The sequence below is a fragment of the Papio anubis genome, chromosome 2 (assembly GCF_008728515.1).
Source record: "Papio anubis isolate 15944 chromosome 2, Panubis1.0, whole genome shotgun sequence".
NCBI lineage: Eukaryota > Metazoa > Chordata > Mammalia > Primates > Cercopithecidae > Papio > Papio anubis.
The window spans coordinates 100,249,311-100,267,498 of NC_044977.1; the positions used below are offsets into that span (position 1 = coordinate 100,249,311).

Sequence of the window (18,188 nt, forward strand, 5' to 3'; positions counted from 1 at the left end):
TGTGACCTAAGACCATGGGGTATGGGGTCTCATTGTCTGCGTTCCTGGCTCCACTCTGTATGGACTTGCTCAAGTTATACTTAAATTGTTGCCTCAATTTATCAATTGAGAATGGTAAAAGTTTGTAATTTATAAATTCAGTGGATTAACTGAGTCAATTCATGCGACAGTTCTTGTAAACCAAAGATAAAATTCTAAGTCCCCCAACCAACTGAATGGACCACTCCTCTCCGCCAAAACTTTCCAAAGAAAACCTGGCCATCTAGTTCAGGCCATGATGGGAAGCAGGGGATCGGACTTGCCTCATTCTGCTCTTGGAATTCAGGCACTACGAACCAGCATGAACATAAAAACAGAGATCTGGAGACTGATTCCAACTTTTTTTTCCCCCCCCCTCCCCGAGACGGAGTCTTGCTCTGTCGCCCAGGCTGGAGTACAGTGGTGCGATCTTGGCTCACTGGAACCTCCGCCTCCCGGGTTCAAGCAGTTCTCCTGCCACAACCCCTGAGTAGCTGGGATTACAGACGCCCGCCAACACGCCCGGCTAATGTTTATATTCTTAGTGGAGAGGAGGTTACACCATGTTGGCCAGGCTGGTCTTGAACTCGACCTCGTGATCCGCCCGCCTCAGCCTCCCAAAGTGTTGGGATTACAGGCGTGAGCCACCGCGCCCAGCCCAAAACAAATTCTTTATAGCAATAAGACACCAAATTCTAACCTGACTAGTATAGTCTCACGTGACAGATAACAGGTCCTGAAATAAACTGAAGTATTTTACCCTAAAATGTATTTATTTGACATATTTTGAAATGGCCCTGTAAAGCAGTCTCTTGTGGCGAAAATCCACATCCTTTTGTAAAGAATCCCCTTCACTTTCGAGGTCTTTTCCTTGATCCAGGAGATAATTAACTAAGAGAGTCTGGCACCTTTTGAAGTCTGATAAGAAACATTTACGATCGTTTCTCTCTGAAGCCTGCTACCCCGAGGTTTCATCTGCATAATAAGAACATTGGTCTCCAAAACCTCTTATCTTAACCCAGAACATTGGTCTCCAAAACCTCTTATCTTAATCCAGACATTCCCTTCAATTGATTCCAGGTCTTTAGGTAATAACTCTTTCAACTAATTGCCAGTTAGAAATCTTCAAAAAAACCAAAAACCAAAAAACAAAAAAAAAAAAAAAAAAGAAAAGAAAAGAAAAGAAGAGGAAAAGAAAAGGAAAGGAAAGGAAAGAAAAAAGAAATCTTTGAATCCACCCTATGGAAGGTACCCCCACACTCCCCACTTCGAGTTGTCCCTCCTTTCCGGATGGAGCTAATGTACATCTTACATTTATTGATTGATATCTTTTATCTTCCTAAAACATATAAAACCAAGCTGTAGCCCGGCCACCTTGAGCACAAGATCTCAGGACCCGCTGGGGCTGTGTCGTGGGTCACTGGTCCTCATATTAACTCAGAATAAATCTCTTTAACTATTTTACAGAGTTTAACTCTTTTTATGGACAGAGTCCAGTTCTGTACCAAACTAAGTCAAAATAAGTGCTGTATTATTGCTGACATTATTATTGTTCTTGTGTATCTCACCACTCTCCTGTAAGACACTCCCATATCTCTTTCTGCAGTCCAGATGTAATAATACTCATGGCAATAGTGCTTCCTATTGGCCAGGCAGTGTGCATTTGAAACTGCCTGTTGATTTCTAATTATTCCACAAGAGCCTAAAATCCAAAATGTTCCAAACTAATCTCATCATCCCTCATCCCCCAGTTCCTCCTCCAGGGTTCCCCCACCTCAGTGAATGCACCAGTTTGCAGCCAACCAAGAAACTCATCACACTACTGAACTCCAGCCTGGGCAACAGAGTGACACCATGTCTATAGTAGGTATATATACAGTTTCATATTATTTAGGAAAGCATAACTTAGGGCCAAAATGTTCTATAAAGGTGTGAAAATTTCACCTATTAAAGTCATTCTGGACCCAACACTATTTTATGAGTATATTTGACAACTTTTCCGTCTCTTGTGTGGTTATTAGTCCATTCAGGTTTTTAATGCCTTTAACCAATTATGGTACTTTATTCTTCCATAGAAAATAATTTGTCATAGGCTGTCAAATTTACTGATACAAAATCATCTTACTTTTTTTTATGTCCACGTCTGAAGGGATTTGTCCCTTTTCTTGTATCAATTACTGTTTACCTATACTTTTTTTTAATTGAATTTTTCACAGAACCAACTTTTAGTTTTATTGTCTTCTTTTTCTCATATTTCACTGCTCTTTTTCTGTATCATTGTTTGATTTTTTTTTTTTTTTTTTTGAGACGAGTCTCGCTCTGTCGCCCAGGCTGGAGTGCAGTGGCCGGATCTCAGCTCACTGCAAACTCTGCCTCCCGGGTTTACGCCATTCTCCTGCCTCAGCCTCCCGAGTAGCTGGGACTACAGGTGCCCGCCACCTTGCCCGGCTAGTTTTTTGTATTTTTTAGTAGAGACGGGGTTTCACCGTGTTAGCCAGGATGGTCTCGATCTCCTGACCTCGTGATCCGCCTGTCTCGGCCTCCCAAAGTGCTGGGATTACAGGCTTGAGCCACCGCGCCCGGCCCATTGTTTGATTTTTAATATCATTTTTCTTTATTTTTCATGAACACTTCTAATACCCATATCATTGTGTTTCATTTTATCATTATTGATTTATTTCTTAAAATTTGGGAGATGTATATTCTTTTTCTAGCTTTTTTTGAATAGCATGCCTAATTTTTTATAGCTTTTTTGTTCTCTCATACTTGTATTTATGTCTATAAGCTTTCTTCTGAGTCTGTTTTAATCATATCTCACGTTTGATTATTCTTATTTTTCTCTAATTTTTTTTTTTTTTTTTTGAGACATAATATCCCTCTGTCACCCAGGCTGGAGTAGAGTGGTGCGATCTTGGCTCACTGCAACCTCCCCCTCCCAGGGGAGGCATGAGCCATCATGCTCAACCAGAATGGCTATTATCAAAAAGACAACAGATGGCTGGGTGCGGTGGTTCAAGCCTGTAATCCCAGCACTTTGGGAGGCTGAGGCAGGTGGATTGCTTGAGCTCAGGAGTTGAGACCAGCCTGGCCAACATGGCAAAAACCCATCTCTACTAAAATACAAAAATCAGACAACAGGTGTGGTGGTGGGCACCCATAATCCCAGCTACTCGGGAGGCTGAGGCAGGAGAATCACTTTAACCAGGGAGGTGGAGGTTGGAGTGAGCTGAGATCATGCCACCGCATTCCAGTCTGGGCAACAGAGGGAGACTTCGTCTCAAAAAAAAAAAAAAAAAAAAAAAAAAAAAAAAAAAAAAAAAAAACAAGAAATAACATGTAGGTTGTGGAGAAAATGGAACCCTTGTACACTGTTGATGGGAATGTAAATTTGTCCAACCATCATGGAAAACAGTATGGAAGTTTCTTTAAAAAAATTAAAAATAAAAATACCATGTGATTCAGCAATCCTGTTACATGGATATATTTCCAAAGAAAATAAAATCAGTATGTCAAAGAGATATCTGTACTTCTGTGTTCATTGCAGCATTATTCAGAACCGCTGAGATATGGAACAACCTATGTGTCCATCAATGGATGAATGGTAAAGAAAATGTGTATACACACACACACTCACACACACACACACAATGAATTCCTCCTTTAAAAGAAAAAAATCCTGTCATTGTGACAACATAGATGAACCTGGAGGATATTAAGCTTAGTCAATAAGGCATAGAAAGACAAATGCTGTATGATCTCACTTATATGTAGAACCTAAAAAAGTTGGCCGGGCGCAGTGGCTCACACCTGTAATCTCAGCACTTTGGGAGGCCAAGGCAGGCAGATCACTAGGTCAAGAGATCGAGACCATCCTGGCCAACGTGGTGAAAACCCGTCTCTACTAAAAATAACAAATAAAAAAAAAAAATTAGCTGGGCGCGGCGGTGCATGCCTGTAATCCCAGCTAGTCGGGAGGCTGAGGCGGGAGAATCACTTGAACCCAGGAGGCAGAGGTTGTAGTGAGCCAAGGTTGCGCCATTGCACTCCAGCTTGGGCAACAAAGCGAGACTCTCTCTCTCAAAAAAGTTAACTTTATAGAAACAGAGTGAAATGGTTGTTGCCAGCAGCTGAGATGGGTAAATGGGAACATGCTGGTCAAAGAGTACAAAGTTTCAGTTGGACAGGATGAAGAAATCAGAAAAAAATGCAAAAATAAAAATAAATAAAAAATATGTAGCAGATACAGGAAACAGAATTATCATTATTTGTAGATCACAGAATTATTGTTATAGAAAAGACCACAGACTCAGAATTTAACGACAAGACTTCATCATTATAAAATGTCCACTGGAGGAAAGGATGAATTTTCACTAACCAGGGGCTGGGTAAATTACACTTCTATTCCTTGGCACATCACAGTTACAGGATTTGTTTTATAAAAATATAAAAACAGGGAGTCATTTTCTAAGAATTGCCTTGGGGCCCTGTGACATGAAGGAATGGGAGATAAGACAGTGTGGTACTCATCCGGGAGGGCAGTGTTCCAAACAGTTATTTGAAAGGAGTGGCAATAATATAGATTTGAAAAGAGTTGCATGCTTATCCATTAAAATGTCTAAGAATATATCATTTTATTGAGATTTTCTATACCTACTGACATGTAATACGATTTTTTAATGGATAAGTTGTTTTCATCATCATCCTCATAGAAAATCCAAGACATCCAGCCGGGCATGGTAGCTCACACCTGTAATCCTAGCACCTTGGGAGGCCAAGGCAGGTCTGTATGCATTCAGAAGTTCGAAATCGGCCTAGGCAACATAGTGAGACTCTGTCTCTACAAAACATAAAACTTATGCCTGTAATCCTAGCACTTTGGGAGGCCAAGACAGGTGGATTACCTGAGGTCAGGAGTTCGAGAACAACCTGGCCAACATGGTGAAACCCTATCTCTACTAAAGATGCAAAAAAATTAGCAGGCATGGTGGTGGCGGCGGGGGTGGCGCCTGTAATCCCAGCTACTCGGGAGGCTAAGGCAGAAGAATCGCTTGAACCTGGGAGGCGGAGGTTGCAATGAGCCAAGATCGCACCATTGCACTCCAGCCTGGGCAACAAAAGCAAAACTCCATCTCAAAAATAAATTAATAAATACATAAAATAAAAATAAAAATAAATTAGCCGGGCATAGTGGCACATATCTGTAGTCCCAGCTACTTGGGAGGCTGAGGCAGGAGGATCACTTGAGCCTGGGAGGTCAAGGATGCAGTGAGCCATGCTCATACCACTGCACTCAGCCTGGGTGACAGAGCAAGACACTGTCTCAAGGGGGGGAAGAAAAGGAAAAAAAGAAAATTTTAAAAAATCAACTAAAAATTATATTAGAACAAAAAGAGAGTTCAGCAATGTGGACACACACAAGATGTTAAATACAAAAATCCTCAGCCCCTTTACATCTGTCAATGTCCAGTTAGAAAAGATACTAGGAGCCAGGCACGGTGGCTTATGACTTTAATCCCAGACTTTGGGAGGCTCAGGTGGGTGGATCACTTGAGGTCGGGAGTTCAAGGCCAACCTGGTCAACACAGTGAAACCCAATCTCTACTAAAAATACAAAATTTAGCTGGGCTTGGTGGTGGGCACCTGTAATCCCAGCTACTCGGGAGACTGAGGGACGAGAATTGCTTGAACCTGGGAGGTGGAGGTTGCAGTGAGCCAAGATCTCGCCACTGCACTCCAGCCTGGGCAATGGAGTGAGACTTGGTCTCAAAAAAATAAAAATAAAAAATAAAAATAAAATACTAGGAACTGATACTAGTTCAAAATCACTAGGAATATGGCCTGCGTGGCGGCTCATACCTGTAATTTCAGCATTCTGGGAGGTTCAGGCAGGTGCATCATATGAGGTCAGGAGTTCAAGACCAGCCTGGCCAACATAGTGAAACCCCATCTCTATTAAAATGCAAAAATTAGCCAGTGTGGTGGTGCACGCCTGTAATCCCAGCTACTTGGGAGGCTGGGGTGGGAGAATCACTTGAACCCAGGAGGCAGAGGTTGCAATGGGCCGAGATCATACCACTACACTCCAGCCTGGGGAACAGAATGAGACTCATCTCAAAAACAAAGGCCAGACGTGGTGGCTCACACCTGTAATCCCAGCACTTTGGGAGGCCGAGGTGGGCGGATTACTAGGTCAGGAGATCGAGACCATCCTGGCTAACATGGTGAAACCCTATCTCTACTAAAAATACACACACACACACACAAAAATTAGCCAGGTGTGGTGGAGGGTGCCTGTAGTCCCAGCTACTCAGGAGGCTGAGGCAGGAGAATGGTGTGAACCCAGGAGGCGGAGCCTACAGTGAGCCGAGATCATGCCACTGCACTCCAGCCTGGGCAACTAAACGAGATTCCATCTCAAACGAACAATCGCCAGGAATAAGCCAATATATAGTTTGTTTGTTTGTTTATTTATTTATTTATTTTGAAAAGAATGACGGCCCAAGTAACTGGAAATATACCATGCTCCTGAATGGAAAAGTTGGTATGAAGATGGTGAGTTTGTTCTATCTAACACATCTATAAATTCAATGCAATCTCAAAAATCACAATATGATTTAACTTACTTGACAAGCTAATTCTAAATTTTATGTGAAAATGTGGGAGAAAACTAAAGGAAAACATTTAAAGTAACTCTATGAGTGGACTTAATGGCTATCTAATGGCTATCCAAATAGAATAAATACAGAACTCAGGCATTTAGTGCACTATTGGACCAGGAAAATGCAAGTTAAAGAAAGATACTACTTTTCACACATTGGCAAAAATTTAAGAGATAACAGTAGGAGTTCAAGACTGCCAGGCAGGAATGTCTTTGTTTACTGCTGATGGAAATCTAAATTGGTAGAGCAAGTCTAAATTGGTACAGCCTACTGAAAGAGTGGTAAAAACACTCATATTCTTCAATCCAGCAAGTGCACTGATTGGCGACGTGCGCCAGATAAACACCATTGAGTACAGAAGGAGGTACATACAAGGACATTCATGGAAGCACTGTTTAAATAGAAAAAGAGGGCCTGTTGGGGTGGCTCATGCCTGTAATCCCAGCACTTTGGGAGACAGAGAGGGATGGATCATGAGGTCAGGAGATGGAGACCATCCTGGCTAACATGGTGAAAACCCGTCTCTACTAAAAATACAAACATTAGCCAGGTGTGGTGACGTGCTCCTGTAATCCCAGCTACTCAGGAGGTTGAGGCAGGAGAATAGCTTGAACCAGGGAGGCAGAGGTTGCAGTGAGCCGAGATCGCACCACTGCACTCCAGCCTGGGCAACAGAGCAAGACCTCGTCTCAAAAAAAATAAAAATAAAAAAATAAAAAACAAAAAACCAGAAAAAGAAATTGGCATCATCCTAGATGTCTATCAATAGAGTCAAACGTGAACATTCATGTTGTGGATTATTATGCAGAAGATAAAAAAGAATGAGATAGATTAATAAGCAAAACATTTCTGGATCTGTGAGATTACTTCTGGAAAGGAGATTGGCATTTGAATGGGTAGACTGAGTAAAGACGACCTTCACCAATGCAGGTGGGCATCATCCTATCCACGGAAGGTTCAAATAGAACAAAATGGGGGAGGAAGTGTGAATTTGCTTTTTTTTTTTTTTGAGATGGAATTTCACCCTTGTTGCCCAGGCTGGAGTGCAACTGTGCAATCTCGGCTCACTGCAACCTCTGCTTCCCGAGTTCAAGCAATTCTCCTGTCTCAGCCTCCTGAGTAGCTGGGATTACAGGCATGTACCACCACACCCGGCTAATGTTGTATTTTTAGTAGAGACGGGGTTTCTCCATGTTGGTCAGGCTGGTCTTGAACTCCTGACCTCAGGTGATCTGCCTGCCTCGGCCTCCCAAAGTGCTGGGATTACAGGCAAGAGCCACCGAGCCCAGCCGAATTTGCTTTTTTAATCTGGGAAACCCATCCTCTCCTGCCCTCAGTTGTTGATGCTCTTGAATCTTGATCAAGCCTTTGGTCTCAGACCAGGACTTACACCACTGGCACTTCCAGTTCTCAGGCCTCTGGATCCAGCTTGAATTATCCCAATCAGCTTTCCTGGTTCTCCAGCTTGCAGATGGTTCTCCATAATCTCTTGAGCCCATTCATCCATCCCACTGGTTGTTTTTCTGAAGAACTCTAATTTAGAGGCTGACTAGATAAGATCTCCAGAACATATTAAGAAAAAAAACCAAGTTGCAGAGTATGAAATTTGCTTAAAACAAGCACATATATTTTTATGTCCTATACTACAAATACATTAAAAAATGTCTGCAGGATGTGTTTATTTTCCTTTATACAGGGTACTGGAATTGGAAGTGGAGATAATGAAAGGACCGTTTACTTTCAACTGTAATATTTTATTTAAATGTAAATGACTTACGGTTTAGTCTAGATTTTAAAAAATCAGCTAACTAGAAGAATGAGGTAGCCTTTAATTTTAGTACTAAGGGATAAACAGTATTTCACCCAACAGATGAGAGGGGAAAAATATGAATTAGAGGACATGCCAATTACTTAGAGATTAGAGGAAGTCAAGACTTTCTGAAAAACAAACTTCCAAATTTTGCCTATACCGCCAGGTTAGTTCAACACAATTCAACCCAAATTAATAAGTACCTAATGTGTAAAAAGAATTGCGCCAGGTGTTGAGGATAGATCCTGTCCTCACTTTCACAAGCATCTTATTTGACTCATTTGATCCTTGCCATAATATGAAGCAGATATCAGGATCTTTGCTTTTTAGATGAGACTCACATAAGTAACGTAATGGGTTTGGCCTGAATGACAGAATTTAAACCTGAATATGACTCAAATCAGCATTTTAATTTTTTTTGGATTTTTAATACAGACTGGGTTTCATTGGCCAGGCTGGTCTCGAACCCGTGATCCACCTCCCTCGGCCTCCCAAAGTGCTGGGATTAAAGGCGTGAGCCACCGTGCCCAGCCCCAAATCAGCATTCTTTTCGTATGCCATCCCCTATCTCCAATGAGGGTGACTGAACAAGTGTGTAGTTCTCCATAATCAAAGTAGACTTTTATGTACCTGGATATTTCAACAATTTTCTGCTCTCCTTCCCCATCCCCCAATCCAATCCATACTATACTACTTAACTTCCTGAAGAGTACTCCCTTGCTCAAGTCTTTTTTTTTTTTTGAGACAGTTTCCCTCTGTCGCACAAGCTGGAGTGCAATGGCGTGATGTCAGCTCACTGCAACCTCCACCTCCTGGGTTCAAGTGATACTCCTGCCTGTCTCCCAGGTAGCTGGGATTACAGGCATGCTCCATGCCTGTCTAATTTTTGTATTTTCAGTAGAGACGGGGTTTCACCATGTTGACCAAGCTGGTCTTGGACTCCTGACCTCAGGTGATCTGCCTGCCTCAGCCTCCCAAAGTGCTGGGATTACAGGTGTGAGCCACAGTGCCAGGCCTCAAATCTTTTATCATATGGCCCCACCTTATTAATTTTATTTTCTACTCCTTTTCAGGCATCATATGCCTCAGTTACTTTCCTAGAGATTCCAAGATTGGAATTTCCAATTTCCACTGTTTTATATTGCACTATTTTCTAGGTGCAGCTTTAATACTGCTTCTACCCTGAAGCTTTATCCTCTGAGCACCTCATGGACTGTAGCCAAAGGGCCCTCAAGGCCGCTGGCAGTCTGACAGAGGTGCTCTCCCCTTTCCTCCATAAGCAATTACAACCTGTATGTCTGCAAATCTACATTCCCTCATCCCTCCTTCTCAGTATATGACCTTGCCTTGCTAACTCCAGAAAAACTTCAGAGATCAAGGTGAAAAGTCTTCAATTTCCGAACAGCAAACCTACAGATTTACCATCTAAACCCACCTTTTCTTCCTTTTCCTCATGTAAAGGGCATCTTTCTTCTAAAGCTAATCCTCCTCTCCCCTAGGATCCCTCCCTTTCTGTTTTTCAAAGGGCCAAGCTTCTCTACTATTAGCTCCTTTCCCAGAAGTATTTGAACATGCCCATCACTCCAGATTTACAAAAACAAAACCTCCGAACCCCATACATTTCTCCTTCACTTACTGCCCTTTTCCCCTCACTTTGACAATCTCAAGCAAAATTCTTTCCCTGGCTTCCATGTGCCCTGCTAGTTTCCCACCCCTCATGACTCCTTTCCAACCTCTCTACTCATCTCTTGATTGTTGTCATTCTACTCCTGGGCAGTCAGTGACTACTTATATATTCATGAATCCCAAGTTTGTCCTGAAACCTCTCCTCCTTGTGTCATTATCACAGCTCTTACCAGGGTAGCCAGTCACTGGACTACATATCACGATTTATTAACTGCTCTGAAGCTTACCACATAGATGGGGAAACTGGGTTTTGGCTATGTGCCTAAACCACATAGCTTTCAAGAGGCAGAGCCAGGATTTTAGTATGATTGTCTGCAGTCTTTGCATATACACCCAGATAGTCTACATATCTAACTCATTTTACCTGGATAAACTTTACCCTGCCTCATGTTCCCTCACAACCAATGAGCCAGAGGTACAAACCAGAAACCCCGACATTGTTTTCTCACTTATTTCTACAGTCCAATGCATGATCAAGACCACGTAAATGTCATTACCACTGCTACTTCCTTGGATTATACTGCCAACCCCGGCATTCCCAGTCTTGATCCCGTAAGTTTCAGTCTTACCAGTTCAATGATCTAAATCTGAGATATCACTCCATTTAAAAAAACCCTCAGTAGCTTCCTGTGTTCCCCTACAGGATCTAACCACTAACCTACTTCCTTGTTGTTGTCCCAAGCCAGTCTACATTATCAATTCATTTATTTCCTATCTGATGTCATTCTTCCCCTTATGCCACCTTCTCATTTTAGCTGTAGATTCCACTTTCTCTAAACAATTCTCTACCTCCCAGAGTAGAACAGCTAATCCCAAATTGTCCCTATTTTCCTCATCACACCATACCACTTACCTATTATCAACCAAATCAATGTGCTTTTTCCTTTACCAAAAGCTAGCTTTTGGTTAAAATATGAGCTTCATTTAAAATGTATTCCTGGCCAGAAGCAGTGGCTCACACCTATAATCCCAGCACTTTGGAAGACCAAGGTGGACAGACCACCTGAGGTCAGGATTGCCCCAAATTACCTAAATTTTGTGGTAGAGAGAACCAGAAGTCCAACCTACTATATACAAGGTAAGTATCTTATCTGAAACACTTGGGACCTAGGACTGTACAGGAAATTCATTTATGCTTCATATCCACATACCCTGAAGGTTAACTACTTGTTCCTCAGGGACAATGAAGTGTTGTGTACCTGCATTTTGACCCTGAAGGTTAACTACTTCTTCCTCAGGGACAGTGAATAGTGTTGTGTACCTGCATTTTGACTATAAACCACCATGAGGGTAGGCTAGGGATTTTATAGTTGTTGTGTCACAGCTCAATTTCAGAGGCTGGAGCTTCTTGGATTAGAAATATGCTCAACCTGTAATTTTTATACTTGCCACATTTTCCTACTTTTTGTAAGAAAATTTGCAGGCCGGGTACAGCGGCTCACACCTGTAATCCCAGCACTTTGGGAGGCCAAGGCGGGTGTACCACCTGAGGTCAGGAGTTCGAGTCCAGCATGGCCAACAGTCAAACCCCATCTCTACTAAAAACACAAAAACTAGCCAGGCATGATGGCACATGCCTGTAGTCCCAACTACTCAGGCTGATGCAGGAGAATCGCTTGAGCCCAGGAGGCAGAGGTCGCTCTGAGCCAAGATCGTTCCACTGCACTCCTGCCTGGGTGACAAGAGCAAGACCGTCTCAACAACAAAGGCCAAATGCAGTGGCTCGTGCCTGTAATCCCAGCACTTTGGGAGGCTGAGACAGGCGGATCACAAGGTCAGGAGTTCAAAACCAGCCTGGCCAACATAGTGAATCCCCATCTCTACAAGAAATACTAAAAAATTTAGCTGGGCGTGGTGGCAGGCGCCTGTAGGCCCAGCTACCTGGGAAGCCAAGGCAGGAGACTCACTTGAACCCAGAAGGTGGAGGTGGCAGAGAGCTGAGATCACGCCACTGCATTCCAGCCTGGGTGACACAGCAAGACTGTCTCAAAAACAAAAAAACTGCTAGACTCTTGAGCATCAAGAAGCTGTCACTTTACCTATTTATGGCAAACATATTTGTACAAGGAAAAAAAAAATGATCTGAAGCCAAGGTGACCATAAGAAAAAATGTCACTTGTGTCACTTGTTGTTCTAAGTTATCATGATTTCTCATGATATGATCAGTTATGACTTTGCAATGATTTTGCACTATCTATCCAAGTATGGGCAGAGAGTGAGATTAAGGAACTGATTATTTAATGTTTATTGTAATCCTACTATCAATCTGCCTCCTAACTCCAGTCTCAACAGGCTTTAAATCCAAAGGCTTAAATACATTTGCCAACATGTCAAAAAGAACCTTTATTACTTTTTTTGATTGCCACTTATGCTTTCTTGCCAGATGCCTTTGGAGCAGGTGCTTTCTGGGCTGGAGCTTTTTGACCCTTCTGAGCTTTTGGAGCAGGTGCAGCCTTCTGGCCTGTGGCTTTCTGGGCAGGAACCTTCTGGGCTGGAGCCTTTTTACTCGCGGTGGTCATCTTTTTTGCTGGAACTTTAGCAGCAGCAGCAGCAGCAGCAGCAGTACCCTTAGTACCAGGTGCTTTTTTGGGAGAAGCTTTCAGGAGAGCTGCCTTTTGAAGCTTCTTAACTTCATTCTTGATTATTCTGTTCCTCTGAAAATTATCAATGTAAGAAAGCATTTATTGTGTATACATACAATAAACTCCAATTTATGCTGGTTTCAGAAAGGGTATTAAGTGATCTGTTCCCCTGCATCTGAAGAAAAGTAACAATTCCATAAGGACATCATGAAATACAAATAAGGATAAATTCTCCCTTTTTACAGAAAACTCCCAAGAAGCTGGCAGCTTGAAATGGGGTTTGGCTACTGTTCCCTCATTATTCTAAAGCTGTTACACAAAAACACAGATCTTAAATCTTACCATTTTCTTTGCCTTCATAACTTTAAAACGATCAAAATCTGTCATCTTGGCTTTCTGTTAAAAAAAATAAATAAAAATTATCCCTCTCACACTACCTTGAACTCTCCAACAAAAGGACCAGAATTCAAATGACCCCACGTTATTACCCTTTCTCTGGCTTCAATCTTCTTGGCCCATCGTGTGGCTGCCCATTTTGTATTGATGTCTGCCTTCTGCCACGCTTGTCGGACATACTTCTGGCGGGCACTAGAATGAGCCAAGACCACAGATCAGCTTTGAAGTCATTCATTATCATGGACACTTTCTTTGTTCCTTGAAAAGCACTCTTCCTGTTACACTTTTTTCTCTACATAAGACACAACAGCTGGCACACTATGTATTTTACTCATTTTTGTGTTCAGTAAGCCAGAAAAGGTTGTAACTTCAAGCATATTTTAATCAAAACTGTAATCCAGTTCCATGTTTTTTTAGAGAGGATCTTGCTTGCCACCCAGGCTGGAATGCAGTGGTACGATCACAGCTCACTGCAGCCTCGATCTTCTTGGCTCATGCCATTCTCCTGCCTCAGCCTCCCAAGTAGCTGGGACTACAGGTGCATACTAGCACACCCAGTTAATTTTTGTACTTTTTGTAGAGACAGGGTCTTGCTATGTTGCCCAGGCTGCTCTCCAACTCCTGGGCTCAAGCAATCCTCCACCTTGGCCTCCCAAAGTGCTGGGATTACAGGTGTGAGCCACTGTACCCAGCCAAGTTCATTTTACGAATTTAAAAACTACCTCTCGGCCAGGCGCAGTGGCTCACATCTGTAATCCCAGCACTTTGGGAGGTCGAGGTGGGTGGATCACCTGAGGTCAGGAGTTCAAGACCAGCCTGGCCAACATAGTGAAACCCCGTCTCTACTAAAAACACAAACATTAGCCGAGCGTGGTTGCAGGTGCCTATAATCCCAGCTACTTGGGAGGCTGAGGTTGCAGTGAGCCGAGATTGCATCACTGCACTCTAGCCTGGGTGACAGAGACTCCGTGTCAAAAAAAAAGAGAAAGAAAAAGCCACCCGAAAACAAACAATACAAAAACCCCACCTCTGACTATATATAATTCCATTCGGGCACTGGACGTGTTGAAAACCTTTTTTTTTTTCTTCTTTTGAGACAGGGTCTTGCTCTGTAACCCAGACTGGAGAATGCACTGGCGCAATGTTGGCTCACTGCGACTTCCACTTCCTAGGTTCTAGCAATTCTACTGTTTCATTCACTCAAATAGCTGAGACTACAGGAGTACACCACCACACCCGACTAATTTTTGGACTTTTAGTGGAGACGGGGTTGGCTAGGCTGGTCTCAAAGTCCTGGTCTCAAGTTATCTTCCCGCCTTGGCCTCCCAGAGTGCTGAGATTACAGGAAGGAGCCACTGCACCCATCCAAGCCATTCATTCTCATAACAAACAAAGTAATTAATGTTAACTCTTAGGCTCTTTAAAAAAAAATTTTACGGTAAAAATTTGTGGCCAAACATCCTAAAAATAAAATCCAGGGTGCTCCGGAATCCAAGGCAGAATTACAAGAGTACCTAGTGAAAAATCCAAGTTACCAAGTATTTTCTACTGCTTTGAACTTTGACAAGTATCCTCAAGCTTCACTCCTAATTGTGCTGCAAACAATGCGGTATGTCACAGTAGCAGCAGCACGGCTATGTTCACTCGAGGCTATTCAAGTGGCATGTTTTCAACCACCAGTACTTCCATTATGTGTTAATACACGTACTGCAGTGTCTGTAGCGCTCAGCATACAGCAAGTTTTTGACTATTTTTTAAAGTATGCAAAATTACATTACTTAGATCTACTTTATCTGTAGTGGCCACGTGATAGTACATGTTCCACTGCAACCATCACTGTGTGTTGAATTAACTGTATAGCAACACACTAAAGTGTTTTAATTTTCATGTCAAAAAAGAACCGCTATTCACCGTCTCATTTAAATGTAAGCTAGCGATAAAACCTTTCATGTTAAATACTGTGTAACTGACACACACTAAGAGCTCGCCTAATGATAGCTAGTATCAAAAAACGTAAGACTTAGTATTTTTGTTACTTTAAGCTAAAAGTTTGGCAGAGACCAGAAGAAAAGAGGATGGCAAGTCTAAACAAAGGCAAAGCCCTAAACTACCAGGGTAGAAAAGTGACTTTAAGGCATTTATTTTATTTATTTTCGAGACAGGGTCTCACTCTGTCAACCAGGATGGAGTGCAGTAGCATGATCATGGCTCTCTGCAGCCTCGACCTCACTAAAGTGATCGTGCCAACTCAGCGCCCCCGCGGCCCCCCTACCTGGGATTACAGGCACGTGCCACTATGCCCAACAAATTTTTTTGTATTTTTTGTAGACAGGGGTTTCCGCCATGTTGCCCATGCTGGTCTCAAAACTCTTGGGCTCAAGAGACCCTCCCATCGTGGCCTCCCAAAGTATTGGGATAACAGGCGTGAGCTATCACCCCCAGGACATTTTAAAAGTAAATAATCTCTGTCTACTTCTATAATGTAAATCCCTCTTCAGGATGGCTCGGAATCTTCCATACTGTTTACTCTAAAACAAACTTTTACTAGCATAAACAAATCTGGGGATGGGAGGGAGGAGTGATGATTAGTGGAAAGTTACCTGTGTGGAAACTTGAGGATGAAATCAGTGAGCTGCATGCACTTGAAAGGCATGGCCTGTCTCCTCACTTGAGTGCAAGGTCCATCGACCAAAGCCTAGAACACAAACATCAAGAACTTCAGTGCAAAATGTAACAGCAATTAAAATGGTCAGATGGTTCTGTAAAATTACTTATCCGTTCAGGGCCATCAAACCCACACTACTATTTAAATAAAGTGCTCAGAAAAGACAAGGATTGTCCTATCTGGGTCACGTATGTTTACTTCTTTTGCTCAACACAAACATTTCTCCACACCATTAAATGCTCCTTTTTAAACTATTAGTACCCAATAGAAACCAACCACATGTAATTTACAGGCAACTTTAGGACTGTGATCCCTTTTCATTTATAGCCAGTAGTCAACTCCTTAGTTTGCCTGTCTCAAATACACAGCAGTAAATACAAAAGTGCTTTCTATGTGTTGGATCTGTTCTAAACTCACTTTATGTATAGTAACTCATTTAAAACTAACCAACTTTTCAGTCCATAACTGGCTCTACCTTAAGTGGCTAACACTAAAATTCAATACTAAGAGCTAATTTAAGACTGTGCTTACAACCCTTACCATTACCTGTTTCCTCAATGGTAAAATAAAGCTACTACCCACAGCAACCTCATCTTACACAGCCATCGAGACAATTCATTATTGTCAACTGCAGAGCACATGTCCACTGTCATGTTTAGTAAGAAGTTGTGACACTTACCCTGTTCTGATCAATAACATCTACAATCGCGACCAATTTTCCGGCATGAGGTCCAAAGGAGACGTAGGCCACCCGGCCAACCTCCACGAAGCGCCTGAACACCTAAAAGTGAGGGAGAAAGGACAGTGAAACTTACTTATAAATACTTACTAGGTATGTTACCTTCTACAGCTAAAGACGACATGGTAGAATTCAGCGAAAAGGAATGCTGCAGGGGAACACCCGCCCGAGCGCCAGGCGCCAACCTGGATGGACGAAATCGGCAGACGCCTCAGTAACTAAAGCCCGCTCCCACCGCCACCGCCTGCCAGCTCTCAGCTCCGCAAGGCCCAGGCGGCGGGCGGGACAACGCTCTCGGACCACGAGCCGCCTCGGCCGTCCAGCTCCAGCGGCGGAGGCGCGCAAGCGTGGCCCAAGGCGCGCCAGGCCTTGCCGGGCCCTCCACGCGCTCGGCAGCCGCGAGTCCGGGAAGGGTCAGTTTCCGGTGCACAGCCGGCCCGGGGACCCTCACCATGCGCTTCCCGGGACCCTTTGGGAGCCGTTCGGCGCCTCAGCTTCCCAGCAGAGGTGGAGGTCGAGCTGCATGGTCGCCAGCCCCTGAGCCCGCATCAGTAAGACTCACCATGTTGGCGGCGTTAGGCGAGAAGGAAGGAGGCCCGCCCAACCGTGCGCATGTGTAGAAGAACGCACCGCCCCTTCGGTAACGAGACGCCGACGTGGGCACCGATTGGTTGGTGCGTGAACCCGTGCGTGCGTACGCGCAGCTCGCTGGAAAAACATGGCGGAGCTGGCTGTAGCCGAATTGCTTTTTGGCAAAGTTGGGCGGCGAGATTGTCTTTGATGATTTGGATTGGAGAGCTGCAGGAAGATCATCGCTTAGTAATTTAGGGTTAAGAGTACGGAAGCTATGTCTTCCGTTGATCGCATGCCATTTGACTTCCTTTTTATTTCCCCGAGTTTTACTTGTTGGTTATTCATAGCTTAGTACTAAGCCTGTTCGCTCCTCACGTTCTCTCCCTAATCTCAGTAACTTTGTTAACCTTTCATTTTAAAGTAACTCACACTTACAGAAATATTGCTAAACTAGTACAAATAATTCCCATAAGCCCTTCTAGATTCCACAAATGTTACCGTTTTGCACGTGCTATATCATTCTGCCATTTGAGAGGACATTGCCGACATGATGTCCTTTTCTCTCTACTTTTTTTTTTCTTTTTTTTTTTTAAGACGGAGTCTCGGTCTGTTGCCCAGGCTGGAGTGCGGTGGCGGGAACTCGGCTCACCGCAACCTCCGCCTTCCGGGTTCAAGCGATTCTCCAGCCTCAGACTCCCAAGTAGCTGGGACTACAGGCGCGCGCCACCATGGTGGGCTAAGTTTTTTGTATTTTCAGTAGAGACGGGGTTTCACTATGTTGGTCAGGCTGGTCTCTTAACTCCTGACCTCGTGATCTGCCCCCCCTGGCCTCCCAAAGTGTTGGGATTACAGGCGTGAGCCCCCGCGCCCAGTGTTACATTCTTTTATAGAGACAGGGTCTCCCTCAGTCGCCCAGGCTGGAGTGCAGTGGTGTGATCACGGTTCCCTGCGGCCTCTAACTTCTGGGTGAAGATGATCCTCTTGTCTTGGCCTTCCAAAGTGCTGGGATTACCAGCGGGAGCCACCATGCCCAGCCTATCTATACATTCTTAAAATGTTT

The 18,188-nt window shown here is 43.5% G+C and overlaps 1 protein-coding gene across 2 annotated transcripts; it reads right to left on the reverse strand.

Moving 5' to 3' along the window:
- Window positions 1-12,394: 12,394 nt before the first annotated feature.
- RPL14 (ribosomal protein L14) lies at window positions 12,395-17,228 on the reverse strand. 2 transcript variants are annotated; one of them, XM_009201133.4, is made up of 6 exons: window positions 17,118-17,228; window positions 16,496-16,597; window positions 15,752-15,846; window positions 13,244-13,343; window positions 13,098-13,151; window positions 12,395-12,827 (listed from the first exon to the last, which is right to left on the reverse strand). In XM_009201133.4, the coding sequence occupies exons 1-6, from the start codon at window positions 17,118-17,120 to the stop codon at window positions 12,540-12,542; spliced, it is 642 nt and encodes a 213-aa protein (XP_009199397.1). In that variant the 5' UTR covers window positions 17,121-17,228; the 3' UTR covers window positions 12,395-12,539. The 2 variants fall into 2 exon arrangements, with proteins under 2 accessions (XP_009199397.1, XP_003894682.1); XM_003894633.2 differs by having other exon boundaries at window positions 17,007-17,137.
- Between the last annotated feature and the right edge of the window lie 960 nt (window positions 17,229-18,188).

What these genes read in the sequence shown, in the direction of transcription:
- RPL14 (XM_009201133.4), bottom strand. An exon ending in ATGTTATTGATCAGAACAGG is followed by an intron (nt 15,847 to 16,495) that starts GTAAGTGTCACA and finishes TTTGTGTTCTAG; the next exon opens with GCTTTGGTCGATGGACCTTG. An exon ending in AGATTGAAGCCAGAGAAAGG is followed by an intron (nt 13,152 to 13,243) that starts GTAATAACGTGG and finishes TTTTTTTAACAG; the next exon opens with AAAGCCAAGATGACAGATTT.